This window comes from Amphiprion ocellaris, chromosome 8 (assembly GCF_022539595.1).
Source record: "Amphiprion ocellaris isolate individual 3 ecotype Okinawa chromosome 8, ASM2253959v1, whole genome shotgun sequence".
In the NCBI taxonomy this organism is placed as follows: Eukaryota; Metazoa; Chordata; class Actinopteri; family Pomacentridae; genus Amphiprion; species Amphiprion ocellaris.
The window spans coordinates 25,128,638-25,144,493 of record NC_072773.1 but is presented as its reverse complement, the minus strand read 5'-3'; the positions used below and the strand labels follow the sequence as shown (position 1 = coordinate 25,144,493).

Genomic DNA, 15,856 nt, shown 5'->3' with positions numbered 1-15,856 from the left:
GAAGAACACTGAAACAAACAGCACTGACTTATTGTCACTGTTCAAAATGACTGTTTTGCTGAATTGTCTAGGGATGTTCTGAGCTGCCTGTCAGTGAGAGCATACTCACCCTTATTCGTTTTTTCCCCTTTTCCGTACATGTGCAACAATGATCAGTTGCACAGATACAAACAGCTACTCAAAATCTATCTGATCATGACTATATGTCTGATTACTTTTTAAACTGTTTGACCTTGAGGTCTATTGGTGAGGAGTTCCACAAATTGATACCTATAACAAATAATTATTTTTTCAGTTTTTATCATACGCAGACAAACATTCACCTCTCTTTGTCAGTGATTAAATATTTAACACAGATGTGCAGACTATGAGAGAGGTGGATCTTTATCAAGGTGAGGCTCTGAGGTCAGAACTACAATCACTAGAGCGATTGTAAGTGAGATACGAACACAATCTGAAAGGAGAGGGGCATTTAAGGTGAGAGAAAGTTACCTGTGTTAGTGAATTATCACTGTAGCACCTTACAGAGCAAACAGAGCAGTAGAATATGACTGCATGCACACTGAACGTCCTTTCTGGTTGTTATAATTAGCCCGGTTTTGCAGTCGGTTTCATCTATTGTTAAGCTGATCCTTGTTTTTATATCTCCACCGGTGCCTTCAGGTTTCAGTGCTTCACCCCAGTTAGGCATCTTTGAAAACCGCCACCTGTCCATCGGCTCAGCCTCTGATCTCATGCATTAAATGTTAGTAGTGTCTCACTGGTGTCAATCACTGATATCCTTTAATACCATCATTGTGTGTGGTTAAATGGACCACTCCTAACTTTTACTGGTGATTTCATGCATTCATGCAGTTGTCTTGTTTTTTTCAGATATGGTGGAAAAAGTTTTTGGATGATCTTCCACAAAACTTTCAGGTGGACCAGCAATTCCCACCCAGTCTCCTATTTGGTTCCTCCAGGCTTTCTACACACCCAAGGAAGGCCCTGCATAGTGGAGCTCTAAGGTACAGTATAAAAATTTATGGCAAAATCAACTCATTCAATTTCCCACTGTATTTGTTTACTCGTACTGACTTCCACTCCTCAGATACATACATGAACTTTGTGGCTATTACAGGCCCAGCATGTGACAAATTATACTATTATTAATTATTATTTATGACCAAGAGGAATTACATTTTATTACTTCAGGACAGTCCATTTATCACACAATTTGTCATCCCCAAATGTACGTAGCTTTGCTTACCACTATGTGTCAAAGTTTAAACTTCATTAATAATAAGAATAACTTGATTTATATAGCAGCTTTAAGAACAATGTTCACAAAGTGCTTTGACAGTCAAAACATGCAAGACAGACAATCAAGCAAGATATAGGAGACAAGTCAGAGCAATCAATTAAAGTAAACAGTAAAAATCATAGTAAATTAAAGGAATAATTTGCTACATTAGCACTCAGACTCAAACAAAGGAGCTAGGCAGTTTGAAAATTAAAGAATAAGATAAAGGGTTAAAGTTAGAAATTAAAAATAAAAAATTCGAGAATTAAACAATTGGAGAGACGACATCATACCAAAGAACTAGACAGCTAAAAAAATAATAAAACAAGAGAGAACATCTAAAATAAGCAGACACGATACAAAATAGAATAAAAGTAAACTTCACATAAAAGCAAGTCGAAAAAAGTAGGTTCAGTGTAGGTTCAAGGTTTTTTTCCCTCTGATAAATCCGACGCAAGGATCAGAAAAATGCTGTTTGGTTTACTCATTAGGAGAATGATCTTTCTCATTAGTTAAAGACTTGAAGAGCAAAAACCGTGTGCAGTCATTTGCATTGGAGGAGTCATTTATTTTGATAGGGGATCCCTCCAATAAATGACAGCCAATATGGCTGAATTTTGGGTCTTAGTGCAAAGTCAATACACAGGACTGACTGGCATGCGTCTGAAATTTGGTGAGTCTAAAGCAGGAGTCACCAACCTTTTTGAACCTGAGAGCAACTTCAAGGGTACTGAGTAGCACAAAGGGCACCTTGTTTGATACAAACTTCCTCAATAGCAAACTTGCACCATCATCTTTAAACAATAATAAAAATAATGAAAATAATATGTAAAAAGACTTTCTGATCACATTTATGTTAATTATTCCTTACAATAATTAACTACGATTTCCACAACAATGACGGCAGGAAACACACACATATATGGAAATCTGTTCCAATATTTAAAAGTCAGAGGTATCCCATCTCTGAAACTTTGGTAAATATCTTTCTTGGCAGTTTTGTATGAATCAGCATATTTGCAGCATTTTGTTCAAAATCACACCAGTTACATTTCTGTGCAAATTATCACTTCTAACATTTTTAGGAAATCATTAACTGTCATCAAATCATGCTTCATTTGTGCAAACCCCTACCTTTGTAACATTTTTGAACAATTCATGAACTCTGTCCCATGTTTGTAAAAATTATCAGTTATGTAAGGAAAAAAAAAATCAACTCTTTCACATTTTGAAATGAATCCTATCACATTAGTATTAATCACCAGCATTTTTCACCAGCATTGCAATATATTTAACAGATCATAACAACAAATCATTACATGTTTTCAACAAATTATTTTTCACATATTGTGTAATGGCACGGTGTTTTGAATGACAACATGTTAACTCTTTCTTTGTCTGTAAATGTGTGTTAGTGGGAAGCCTGGCATTGCAGAGCTTATCATGTCTTACCTTTACCTTGCAGCTCACAGTTCAGATGGTTCAGTTTCCCAGTGATGTCCGTTAAAAATGCAAGGTCAAGAATCCACTCAGTGTCCTCAAGCAGCAAGGTGTCTTCCCCTTTGGACTGCATCAACTCTTTGATTTTGGCCAACAGTGACAAAAAACGCTGCAAAACGGGTCTCCTGCTGATCCACGGGGTTTCTGTGTGTAGTAACAGGTCACCATGTTCAGCTAACAGCTCCTCCAGCAGCACCGTCAATGTCCTGGTTGTTTGGCTTTGGAGCCATTTATGATCTTCATGACACGAGTCATCACATGATCAAATCCGGCCACTTTTGTACATACATATGTCCTGCTGGTGAATGATGCAGTGGTAATGTCGGAATGTTGGGAAGTCTGGATCACCTCTGCATCGTACAATGAAGCCTGCATGGCGACCCGTCATGGAGGAGCCCCATCCGTCGTGACTAAAACAAGCTTTTCTAATGGTACATTTTTCTCCACGAAGAAACTTTTCGCCACGTAGTAGATGTCAGAGCTGCCTTTAAGTCCAGGGCTTTTTCTGTCCGTAGTGCGCATACAGTCTATGTGCTACCAGGTGGCTAGTTAGCATGGAAGCTTTGTAGCGGCTAAAGTAGCGTCTCTCCACATTGTGCCGCTTTGCCGACGCAATAGTCGCCCCGCAAATAGGACGCATATCTTTCACTGTCGTGAAAAAGAACTCTTCCTCCCAGTCATCGTGAAAATTGTGTTTTCTCTTTCACTTCTCTGTCATGTTTTGGGGGTAAAAACCACACCTTGCTTCCCGAAGTAACTGCACCCGGACGCTTCAGCAGTGACGTGGTGGTTTGACATGCGCAGTGAACTTTGACTCGGACATGGTCAAAGTTCATTTACACCGAAGACGTTGTTTTTTTGTTTTTAAATTATAATAAATGTTGTAATTTAAAATCTGCATTAATGTAAGTATTTCCGATTTAAAAATAACAGCAACAATAATTTTTTCTAATTTTTTTATAAGGAATTTCATGGTGACTAGTGTTATTTTTAGGACATGTTGGGGGCAACTCACGTCTCTGTGGGCAACCAGGCGCCCGCGGGCACCGTGTTGGCTACCACTGGTCTAAAGTCTGAATGAATTGTAATGCACTTAACACTTCCCGGAGAGGGGGTTCCGAATATTTTTACTATACCGTCGTCATAATTAAACAGACAATAGTCGTAGATACAAGTACTGTAATTTTTTGTGTAACCACAAGGAGTCAGTGTTTCACTCATTGACAAAAGGTGGTAATCGTTAGACACTTTTATATATAAAAACCTGTTAGAAAGGTCTAATGTTAAAGTAATCATTGGAATTAGACATACAGATAAACTTGTGCTGTATGATGTGATCTAGGTAGATATGTTTTCACACTAACACATATAGGAGCTTAAACACACGCAAAAACCCACACATGCTCATGGAACAAACAAATACACACACTCACGCACGCACGTACCCACACACACACACACACACACACACACACACACGCACGTACGCACACGCACACGATCACACATCTTTCATTAACCTACAGTCCAAACAACCAACACCAGAAAGCAGGTTTGACAAGCTTGTAAAGGTTGACTGGAAATACCATGAAATTATTCTGCATCAGCAATCATCATGTTTTCTTTGGAGCTCCTTTATTTGCACAAGACACACCTGCATATTTTTATAATGCTACAGTGTGTTAGTGTCAGTAATTACTAAATTTATTTTGTGTCATGATTATGCACTTCAGCCTCTGTATACTTTCATTTAAAGTACAAAAAAAACCACATTTATAGTCACAGAAAAACAAACAAAAGACCACTTTAACCAATAACCACAACCAGTACCAGCTATGATAATCTTCAAAACAAATGTGCACACAATGAATCTTTTCTTACATTTTTAACATTCATATAGAAAAATCAGTTTTGCTTGCTTGTTTTTGTAAACATTTTTAAAAGCTTTGTGAAAAATCTTGCAGCTTCTGATTGACTCACACTTTAGAAGCAGAAAAACCTCAAGTAACCTTGTGGGGTTATTATTGTAGAATATTTCTTTACCCCCTGCAATAGATTAAAATAAATAAAACTAAGAAGAGGGAAGAACCCCGAAGCAAGCAAGGTTCCTAATTTTAAGAGAGCAACATATATAAATGGCTCATTTGCAAAGGCTAAAACAGAGCATGAAAAAAAGAAATGTAACCTGAAATTAATCTTAAGACATCCAAATAAAAAAGTAAAACACATTTCCTGGTTGCCACTGTGAGTAATCATATCAATTGTTAATGTAACCTGTAGTGAATGAAACATTTTTGATAAACAACACACAAAAGTAAAAAAATAACACTTTGCTGCTTCACCAGCTACACAACTATGGTTCTGTGTGGATTGTATTTTTTCACACTAATATTTGTATTAAGAATAAATGTGTATAAAGAGGCCCGGTCTCATTAATGAGAGTGCATTTTTTCATGTTATTCAACATGCATTTTATGTAGTAATCACATTAAGTCACCTATAAAGAGTCCACAAATAATTAAACAGACATACAAATTAGTGAGGATTAAGGACGGATTATGTGACACATGCAAAGGTAAAATAAACAAAACATGCCTGAAGATATAGTAAATGTCATAAAAGATAAATGATAATAGCTCACTATTTTTGCATTATGACACACAATGTCATTTGTCAGTGCAATTTCAAAAAAAAAATATCTGTGCGAATTTGTGTTTGGGCTCATTTCCTCTTCATCATCAGCACTGTTTAAATAAGAGAAGAAAGTATAAATAGGCCCTCTGGATATCCAGAATAATTTAAGTCAACAAAGGGAGTCCTGCTACTGGCCGGTTCCTCAGGTTTCTGGTTTTTCCTGGCTAAGGATAGGCCTTTGGATGGTGACTAGAGTAAGCATAATTGAGCAGTAAAACCAGTGAGTCTGTGTTACCTTTTTTTTTTTGTGACAGAAATCTATGCATTTTCCTGTTATTTCTGAGCATTGGATCAACAAAAAATATCTCTTATGCTTGAATAAATTAAACTGCAATGAACAAAACTTGAACATTTTTCAATTCATCTGTGATTTTCCTTTCCAAAACTTCCTCGATACAGAAAAACTCTGCAAGGTGCAGAACACGTACCTGCAAATCTGGCACTGAGATATATCAAAATAAAAAAACTTTTATAATCAAATTTACTACAAATAAGACACAGGATCTCAAAGTGTGTGTAACATGGCCTGTCAATAGTAGAAACAATGAATGACTTTGAACAGCGATGACATGTAGTGTTGTCTTGGTTTGAGTTTTTGCTATTTTCTCAGACAAGGACTGTGTTTTTGTGCTACAACGGTGATATAAACTGCTGTGAGTCTTTCAGAAGGTGCTGGAGGTAATATTTATACTGAGGATTTGGTGACCTGAAGAAAAATACAATATTGTACTGCTTACAAATAGGAGGGAGTGTTAATTTTTATGGCTTTCCACTCCTGGGTCACAGTTGCTGTCTCTGATTTGGTACTGTAGATGGTGCTGTCGCCAGGCATGCAGATTGAGGCCAGGTTACTGAACCTGAAATCCAGGTCCAGGTCCAGATCAAAGGGCACATCAGGGATGGAGATGGCATCAAGCTCAAAACTGTGTTCTTCATCTCCCTCCTCGACATATTCATGGGGTTCATAGTCACCCAGTTCCTCACCTGGTGCCTTAAGAATGTACAGCTTCTACAACATAAAGAGGAGTGAAACAAAAAAAGAGAATACATTAAAACACACACACACACTTAGAACTGCACTAGCTTTTGATGACTGAATACAATATTGTCATTACCTTATTTATTTGAGTTCCAATGTTTTGTAGGTTGTATCCGTCCAAACTCTTGAAAATTGAAAGTAGATAGTTCTATGAATTTTCTAGCTTTAAAAACACACCTAACAACAGCAACAGAATTCTAATAACTAGAGATGTTACACATTAAAGTTCATGAGAAATTTCACAAGAAAACACCCCATACAGTAGATTGTAGTACCTCATGCACAGATTTTCTCCGCTGTCTCATTCCCATGGATGATGAGCCCATTGACTAGAAAATGAAGCATTTAAATAGTTAGAACACAACTTAAAGAGCAGCCTCCTTCTTTAAATGCAACAGGATTCCTCAATAATAAATAATAATAATAATAATAATAATAATAATAATAATTTCAGTACCGCGTATTTATAGTTTCCTCGAGAAAAAGATATTCCCATCGAACTATTTCCTTGTAAGTATCCTGAGTTGGCTTGTAATCCTTCATTTTCTGAGCCAATCACCAACTAAGGAAAAACACACATACACACAGACACAAAGCTCAAAAGTACATAGTTGTAAGGATTTTCTGGCCTCAAAAATATGCCTAACAACAGCAATAGAAGTCTAATAATGACAGCTGTCACACATAACAGTTCACTGTTGAACACTGTGGAAATTTCACAAGATACATACAGTAGATTGTGGTACCTTATGCATAGATTGCCTCTGCTGCATCATTTCCATGGCTGCAGATGATGTGTGGATTGTCTGGAAAAGCAAGCACTGAAATAGTTAGAACTGAATTTAAAGGATTGCTCAACAACAACAATAATAATTATTATTTCAGTACCCTGTATTTATAGTTTCTTCGAGGAAAAGCTGTTTCCACTGAGCTTTTTCCTTGTAAGTATCCTGATTGAGTTTGTAATCCCTCGCTTACAGAGTCAGTCACCAACTAAGGGGAAAAAAACATATGTTAAACCTTAAAAAAACGTAGCAGTCAAAATCATTTTAATCCAATTTCATAAAATGTTTAAGAAACAAGATTGTTAATTTATTTAGTATTTTTCTATTTATCAAAAAATCTTGCAAAAGGGCTGAAATCAAAATTGGGGTTGTCTGCAACTTTAAGCCCCCAAAGCCAATTGTTCTCACCAAAGAAGAAATTAAAAAACAATGTTTTTACGTAAATCTAAATGTAAAGTTTTTGTAAAAGGTGAAACAATGTCCTGAAACAGTTGGGGCTCTACTTTTAAGCAACCATTACTTGAGCAGGGGGGCATTAAATAGTACATTTTGGGATGATTTTCAGGTTTGGTTTGTTTTCATTGCAATCATGCAACCCATGACCCAGTGCAATTTTGAATGTGAGTTCAGTAACACAGAAGAATAAAAGCACAATATGTGAGATTTTTTGCTGCACAGACAATAAATAGGAGTAATCTGTTGTTTTTTGTCTTTATGAGATTTCTTGACAATCGAAACATCCAAAATTTCACTAGACTGATTCGATTATCTATAGCATGATACCAAGTTCTAATGATAATATAATGATAATAAAATTACCCATTGCAAATTTCGCCTTTGCTCTTGCTGCATGGTGTTGGTTTGGGACATAGCATATTTCTCCGATTGACCCTGTGACACTGCTGGTGGCATAGTGGTTGGCTGCAAGTTCGGATTAGTTAAAAATAAATGAAAGAAAATGTGTCATGATGCATAAGAGATCATAACAATGTGCCTCTGTGGTTGTTGTAACATTAATGCATATTACATTACAGTACTCACTGAGTTCATCCTTAAAGGTGGGCATGTTGTTTGGATCCATGTCCCATTGTGACCACCTTTTGATGACTTGAAATTCACCTTGAACATGTGAAAACAGTTTTACGCTGTTGTTTTTTTTTATATGTTTATATTAGGCTATACCAATAAGCAAGTGTGAGTAACTTTATAATTAAGGTATTTACTGCACAATCAGTTCCTTGCTCCTCAATGTTATGGACCATGAGATATTGTCCAGAACTGTCAGGTGGCATTGGTACTTTCTCTCTCTTACAAGTCATCAGAAATGCCAAAAGTAGCAAACCTAAAGTATAAAGTCCATACACACAAATACACACAGTGTTAACGTCCAGAATTTGGTTACCTGAGGAAAGGCTCATGATCAAAATATAAAACTGTTATTTTGCACTTCAGTTTAATTACATAATTGTGAAAAATGTCGAATCTTTTCATTTTGTTGATGCACATTAAACAAGAGATAAGTGCTCTGAACATATGACCCACCTGCAAAGAGTAGAATGCTGAGAAAAACAATCCCCAGTGCAGATCCTCCTGCTGTGGTGCCAGGAACTTCTCGCAAGCGACAGTTTGGCCTTGTTATGTCGATGCAGTTACAGACAGTCACTGACAGGTTGTGGAAAGCCGCCTCCCCCTGAAGATCAGACACTTCGAGAAGCAGCTTGTAGAGTCCAGAGTGAACTGTGTTGTCTTTCACCAGATTGACTGAATACCCTGCACATCCAAAATGACTGCGAAATCAGAAATCTTGTAAAATATCACTGTGAAATACTGAATAAACAAGACCTGGTTAATGGAGTCGTGAAACTAGACTTTACCTTGTGCGGGCTCAACCTTCCACTTGCCCTTAACATCTCCATGGAGCTTGAACCTGAAAGGACCACCGAATGGCTCCTCATCTCGATCGAAAGCTGTGATGTTTGTCAGAGAGGGTTTGTCAGATTGGCAGATGTCCAATGTGTTTACAACCAGGGATGGAGGATTGTCGTTCTGGTCGTTAATCTGAATGGTGAGAGTTGCGGTGCTCGTCATCGAAGGGTTCCCTGGTGATCAAAAATAAGTCTTTTGAGGAATGTGATGAAGAATATGCAATGAACAATATGTAAATACTCCTTCAAGTTTTACCATCATCAACAGCATATATTGTGACTTTATAGGCGCCATCTTCAACAAATTCTGACTCTCGGTCTAAGATCTTTGTTGTGGTTACTTTTCCCGTATTTGGATCAACTGAAATCCAATCAGCAGGATCCTCTCCTTTGACATATCTGAAACATGTGTTCCATCAGACAGTTTCAATTTCTCTACTGACATACAAACATAGAATGTGTCTGTCTTGTACAACTGGCATGTAGAAATATCTTCATGACTTACTTAAATGTGTTTGCACTGGCGACATCAGGGTCTCTGGCTGTAAATGTCTCCAGATATTGTCCCGCCTCAGCATTCTCGAGCAAAAAAGCTGTTTTTTCAGGTTTGTCGAAGACCGGAGCCTCGTTGACGTCCTCCACACTCACTGTCACTACATGGCTGGATGTAACTGATGTCTGTTGTGATCCACTTACAACAGTAGCTGTGCCACCACTAACAGAGGCACCGCTTTCAAGGGCACCACTGATAGTTTCTACTTTCCAAATCTTGCGATCCACCACTTTGCATGTAAAATAGGGGATCTCATTCTCCACAGAGATTGTAATGTTCCTCGTAGGACCGTCTTCAAAGCTCAGATGCTGTAAAAGGGATAAAATATCGGCACAATTTAACTTTGCACTTTATCTTGAAGAGGTTTTTTAAGAGTTATCTGTCATTTCAGAAGAAAAACAAGATGCACAAGTTGTTGTGGATCAGGCATTGTAATTTTTTGAACCACCACCTGAGCAGGACAAACAGTAGATAAATAAAACTGATCACCATCAGCATCTGTGTACAACAGTCACTTCAGGAATTCAAAATGACTGCAACTGTATGTGGCTCATTTTTCTGTAACTACTCTATATATTTATACACTGCAGCTTGTAAAGATCAGTTCAGTAAAATGTATAGTCAAATCATCGCTATTTATAGAGCACAAATAGCTGTAGGATATCACACAAAAATACCTTGTCCACATACAGCAGCCCCTCGTTTGTCTCCGGATCAGTAGTGATCCTGAAGTTGTTTCCTGTGTCTCCTTTGATGTGGTATTTTGCTCTCCATGCTGCTGTGCCTTCAGCATCAGCATCTGTAACTTGCAGACGTGAAACAAGGACATTTTCCTGTCCTTCCTTCACCTTTCTAGGACCCTAGGTTGAAAAGAGAGATTTGTAAAGAGACTGTTGTATTTTAGGCAGCAGTTACTTGAGGTAACCAAAAGACAGAATTGCTCACTGTCTGCTTTGTGATCACAGGCATGTGATTGTTTCCGTCTTCAATGTCGATTGTGATGGTGCAGGAGCTGGAGAGCGATTTTGGTTTTCCTTGGTCACTGGCCTCCACGATAATTCTGTATTTCTCTGCTCTCTGAAGGGTTAAAAACACAGCTCAGTTTATCTGTAAACTGCCATCAAACATACTGGGTTTGGCCACTTTATTCAAATTTAGCAAAGTTCAAAGACTCAATTTTTTTTGTCATAATTTGGCACCATCAAGCAGTTATTCCTCTGACCTCATGATCCAGACATCCTTTAAATGAAATGGTTCCAGTTTGAGTTTCAAACCCCTGGGTTATGTAGAATTGCAGGTCTTGAGATTCAGGAGCGACGGAGACTATTCGATATTTAATGTTTTTATATTCCTTAGTGCTGTCATCATCTGTTGCTTTAATAGTAATCACATCAGTGTCTGTCGGTATCAGAAGGAAAGACGTGTTTTACTTAATTCTTGCTCATTGTGACAAAGTGATAATTTTATGATAGTAGCAGTAAAGATCACATCAGGAATTGCTGAAAATAAAGGAGTTACCTTGTAGCGTGTGCTCCTTAATGCTGATCGTGTATGATCCACGCTCAAACTTTGGAGGGTTGTCATTTGAGTCCTTAATCTTTATCTCAACTCCCAGCTGTGTGTCGATGACATGGTTGTATCTGTCAATTGCCTGAAACATGAGCTGTAGTAGAAAGGCAGGAATTGTGAAATAATGAAACACCTTCACCATGCTACCAAGCACACACTATTTGTACTTTCCACAAAATCATTGTGACATGTTTCTTAAATTCATGCCAACCTTTAACACTTTGTATCTCTCATAGTCCACAGGGCCGAGGACAGTAATCTCTGCCGTTTGTTCATTTATTTTTAATATACCCCGAGGTTCTTCATCAACACCTTGACCATGTATCCTGAATAAGTTAATGCTTTTCTCAGTCTCAATCTGCAGAAAACACAAGACACAGCAACAGCAAATGATAATGATCTCATTTTCCATAATGGTTTTCCTGCATCTCGTCATGTGCACTTTTTTAAATCAATGAATAGCACTTCAGAGTAGATACTCACTTTGCCTAGTGAATATGGGAAAGGTCCTTGATAGCCCTCATCGATTTCAAAGGAGTCTATGATCCAGTTCCTTTTTTGTCGCTGCAAAATTTCTGAAGATGACATGTGCACTCCAAAGCACTGCAAAATTAGTTGGATTAGTGCATGTGAGATGTACTGTATGGTTAGGATTATTATTTCCAAACAGTTTTTTCTTTCTTTTTTTTGTAATACGCTGAACTTTACTTGGTGTAGAATTTACAGACATACTCATAATAAGAGTGATTATTATCTAATTTGTAAACTCCAAATTTCCTTAATGTTGTAGCTGCTTTTGAATGTTGACAACCAGAAAAATAAAGATCACCTCTGTCAGTTTCTTGAAGCGTACACGTTAAAGTGATAAATCATTCTATTCTCATTCATAATTGTTTGTGTCTTTCGAATAAAAACAGATGTTTAAAACATTAAGTCACTTTTGGATTCAGATGCAGCTGAAAGCAAAGATTAAGTAATGTTTTAAGTACCGGCAGGTCTGCTATCTAAGGCAAATTCTTACCAGCAGAACAAGAAGACTGAAGTGTTTTGACTCCATGGTACATCCAGTGAGGTGTTGTTTTAGAAGTTAGTTCCTCATAGACTCTTCCTTCACTGTACGTAAATGAAAGCTCAGCTGCTCGTCAGTGCAGGCTTTGTATCAGGATACCTGTGGGTGGGAGGGCTGTGGTAAAACGATTGATGTCACACGGTCCTCATAGTTTCAGCCAGACAGGAAACTTTATCAAACTGGGCGTGCACAAAGTATTATGTGTGAGTGCATGTTCCAAGGAATGTAATAAGCATACTCTATTGTCCTTGATTGTATTTAAAGAAAATGCTGTGATTATGTTTATGAAGCTACTTTTTGAATGTGATTACAGAGTTTGTTAGAATAGCATGAACAGAAAACAATTAAAACCACGTTCCATGGATAAGGAAGCATGAGTTAAAGAAGATGTAAGCAGTCAAAGTGTAAAAAATACATATGAATTGACATAAAAGCATATGAAAAATGTTTTCCAGGTTGCCAAAAGTATTTTGAAAACAGCCACGTAATAATAAAAGTGGAGCTTCAAATTGTTTGGTAATATAGGAACATTATAAAATTAATATTTAAATGAACATATAAAGTATATGAAGTATACAATATAAATTCATAGTAACTAGCCTTAATATACTGCAAACGTAGCACCTAATAGGTTCAGTCTCAGTTTGGACAAAGCAGACTACATTGTGTGCTCATTTTGTGGGGACAAGTATTCTGGTGTTGGGGCCAGAAAGAAGTCCCTGTAAGATAAAACTGACTTTTTTTTTAGGCTGAAGAGTTTAAGCTTTTGATAAGGTTAGATTTCAGTTGCAGTAAAGGTTAGAGTTAAGGAAATACTCTGTGTAAGTCAGCGCTCTCCAAGTCAGTAATGGAAACATGTATTTGCATGTACATGTGCTTGTGATAATTATTACCTTTACATTATGTAATTTTGTTTTTAATTCGTCCAAAAACTTGAACCAACATTTTCTGTTGTTGTAGTATTTGACAGAACCGTGAGGCTTGAAGACTTTCTTTCTTTCTTTCTTTCTTTCTTTCTTTCTTTCTTTCTTTCTTTCTTTCTTTCTTTCTTTCTTTCTTTCTTTCTTTTTCTTTCTCTATCTGTAACAGATAGAGACAGGTATTAGCTATTAGTGTCAAACAGTAAGTGGGTCAATATATAATTGAGGGACTTTTGAGGTCCATGGGACATATCTTGTATACATTTTTATTAAAAGTAAAAAAAATAAAACAACAACAAAAAACAACAAATATGTGTTAATGCTAAACCACATGATGTCATTTCCTCCTGAAGAAAAGGCTGGCAAGACTCCAAGGCTGTCTTAGTTATTTAATATAAAGTAGTGTGTGAGTTAAGTGTGGACTTATCAACAGGTTTACTACAATATCTTTATAAATAGCTTTCAGTTTCAATTTTAGTCAATTGTATACATAATAATTAGGAGAATCTTTCTCTAAAAATGCCATGTGGTGTTTGGTTATAGGTGGCCATGTTGATTTTAGGCCTGAAAACAGCAAAAATGTGAACTATGATACCTGTCAACTATGTTACAGAAAGTCCTGCAATTATATATTGACCCAAGTATCTATGATCAGAAAGTTAGGTGCATCACGCTCACAAAACCCACCCAGAAATGTCTCAGAAAGATGAAACAAAAGGTTATGTAATTAGAAAGAAAGCCCAAATTTGAATTCTTCTGAAATATTGTTGTTTTGAAACAAGCAGAACATGTAAGAAAACTCTTTTAAAAAATTTTGCAACTGAGGCACATTTTCACAGAAGACTGGTAAAAAATTTCAGAAAGGTGGCTGGCAGACAATTGCATGATAATGCTTACAAGGGGTTATTTCTTTTAAAGGTGGCAAAACTAGATTGCGACGCCAAGGTGCATTTACTTATTCCACTGAAGGACATTACATCTAAGGATATTTTTGTTGAATAACTGACTGAAAAAGCTAATTTTCCTTTAGTTTGTTTTCAAATATGTTGCCTTTGTCTAGATCAGGGGTCACCAACGTTTTTGAACCTGAGAGCAACTTCAAGGGTACTGAGTAGCACGAAGGGCACCTTGTTTGATATAAACTTCCTCAATAGCAAACTTGCACCATCATCTTTAAACAATAATAACAATAATGAAAATAATATGTAAAAAGACTGTCTGATCACATTTATGTTAATTATTCCTTACAATAATTATTAACAGCGATTTCCACAACAATGATGGTAGGAAACACACACACACACACACACACACACACACACACACACACACACACACACACACACACACATACACATATGGAAATCTGTTCCAATATTTAAAAGTCAGAGGTATCTCATCTCTGAAACTTTGGTAAATATCTTTCTTGGTAGTTTTGTATGAATCAGCATATTTACAGCATTTTGTTCAAAATCACACCAGTTACATTTCTGTGCAAATTATCACTTCTACCATTTTTAGGAAATCATTAACTGTCATCAAATCATGCTTCATTTGTGCAAACCACTACCTTTGTAACATTTTTGAACAATTCATGAACTCTGTCCCATGTTTGTAAAAATTATCAGTTATGTAAGAAAAAAAATCAACTCTTTCACATTTTGAAATGAATCCTATCACATTAGTACTAATCACCAGCATTTTTCACCAGCATTGCAACATTTTTAACAGATCATAACAACAACCCATTACATGTTTTCAACAAATTATTTTTCACATATTGTGTAATGGCAGTGTTTTGAATGACAACATGTTACCTCTTTCTTTGTCTGTAAATGTGTGTTAGTGGGAAGCCTGGCATTGCAGAGCTTATCATGTCTTACCTTTACCTTGCAGCTCACAGTTCAGATGGTTCAGTTTCCCAGTGATGTCCATTAAAAATGCAACGACAAGAATCCACTCAGTGTCCTCAAGCACCAAGGTGTCTTCCCCTTTGGATTGCATCAACTCTTTGATTTTGGCCAACAGTGACAAAAAACGCTGCAAAACTGGTCCCCTGCTGATCCATGGGGTTTCTGTGTGTAGTAACAGGTCACCATGTTCAGCTGACAGCTCCTCCAGCAGCACCTTCAATGTCCTGGTTGTTTGGCTTTGGAGCCATTTATGATCTTCATGACACGAGTCATCACATGATCAAATCCGGCCACTTTTGTACATACATATGTCCTGCTGGTGAATGATGCAGTGGTAATGTAGGAATGTTGGGAAGTCTGGATCACCTCTGCATCATACAATGAAGCCTGCATGGCGACCCGTCATGGAGGAGCCCCGTCCGTCGTAACTAAAACAAGCTTTTCTAATGATACATTTTTCTCCATGAAGAAACTTTTTGCCGCGTAGTAGATGCCAAAGCTGCCTTTAAGTCCAGGGCTTTTCATGTCCGTAGTGCGCATACAGTCTATGTGCTACCAGGTGGCTAGTTAGCATGGAAGCTTTGTGGCGGCTAAAGTAGCGTCTCTC

General features: G+C 37.2%; 1 protein-coding gene across 1 annotated transcript; it reads right to left on the bottom strand.

The window, feature by feature from the left end:
• Nucleotides 1–4,403: 4,403 nt before the first annotated feature.
• On the bottom strand, nucleotides 4,404–12,525 carry LOC111588724 (B-cadherin-like). Its single transcript, XM_035943379.2, has 20 exons — nucleotides 12,369–12,525; nucleotides 11,831–11,950; nucleotides 11,559–11,705; nucleotides 11,297–11,441; nucleotides 11,001–11,176; nucleotides 10,724–10,855; nucleotides 10,456–10,638; nucleotides 9,731–10,086; nucleotides 9,482–9,624; nucleotides 9,175–9,399; nucleotides 8,843–9,070; nucleotides 8,524–8,642; nucleotides 8,342–8,419; nucleotides 8,120–8,221; nucleotides 7,404–7,508; nucleotides 7,262–7,321; nucleotides 6,973–7,077; nucleotides 6,791–6,844; nucleotides 6,592–6,639; nucleotides 4,404–6,485 (listed from the first exon to the last, which is right to left on the bottom strand). Exons 1-20 carry the CDS (start codon nucleotides 12,402–12,404, stop codon nucleotides 6,210–6,212), a joined length of 2,838 nt encoding a protein of 945 aa, XP_035799272.1. The 5' UTR covers nucleotides 12,405–12,525; the 3' UTR covers nucleotides 4,404–6,209.
• Between the last annotated feature and the right edge of the window lie 3,331 nt (nucleotides 12,526–15,856).

Excerpts from the sequence above, each read along its gene's own strand:
- LOC111588724 (XM_035943379.2), bottom strand. The coding sequence starts at position 12,404 with ATGGAGTCAAAACACTTCAGTCTTCTTGTTCTGCTG. Across the intron at positions 9,625-9,730 it reads GCCAGTGCAAACACATTTAA|ATATGTCAAAGGAGAGGATC; the intron begins GTAAGTCATGAA and ends CACATGTTTCAG. Across the intron at positions 9,071-9,174 it reads GAAGGTTGAGCCCGCACAAG|GGTATTCAGTCAATCTGGTG; the intron begins GTAAAGTCTAGT and ends TTGGATGTGCAG.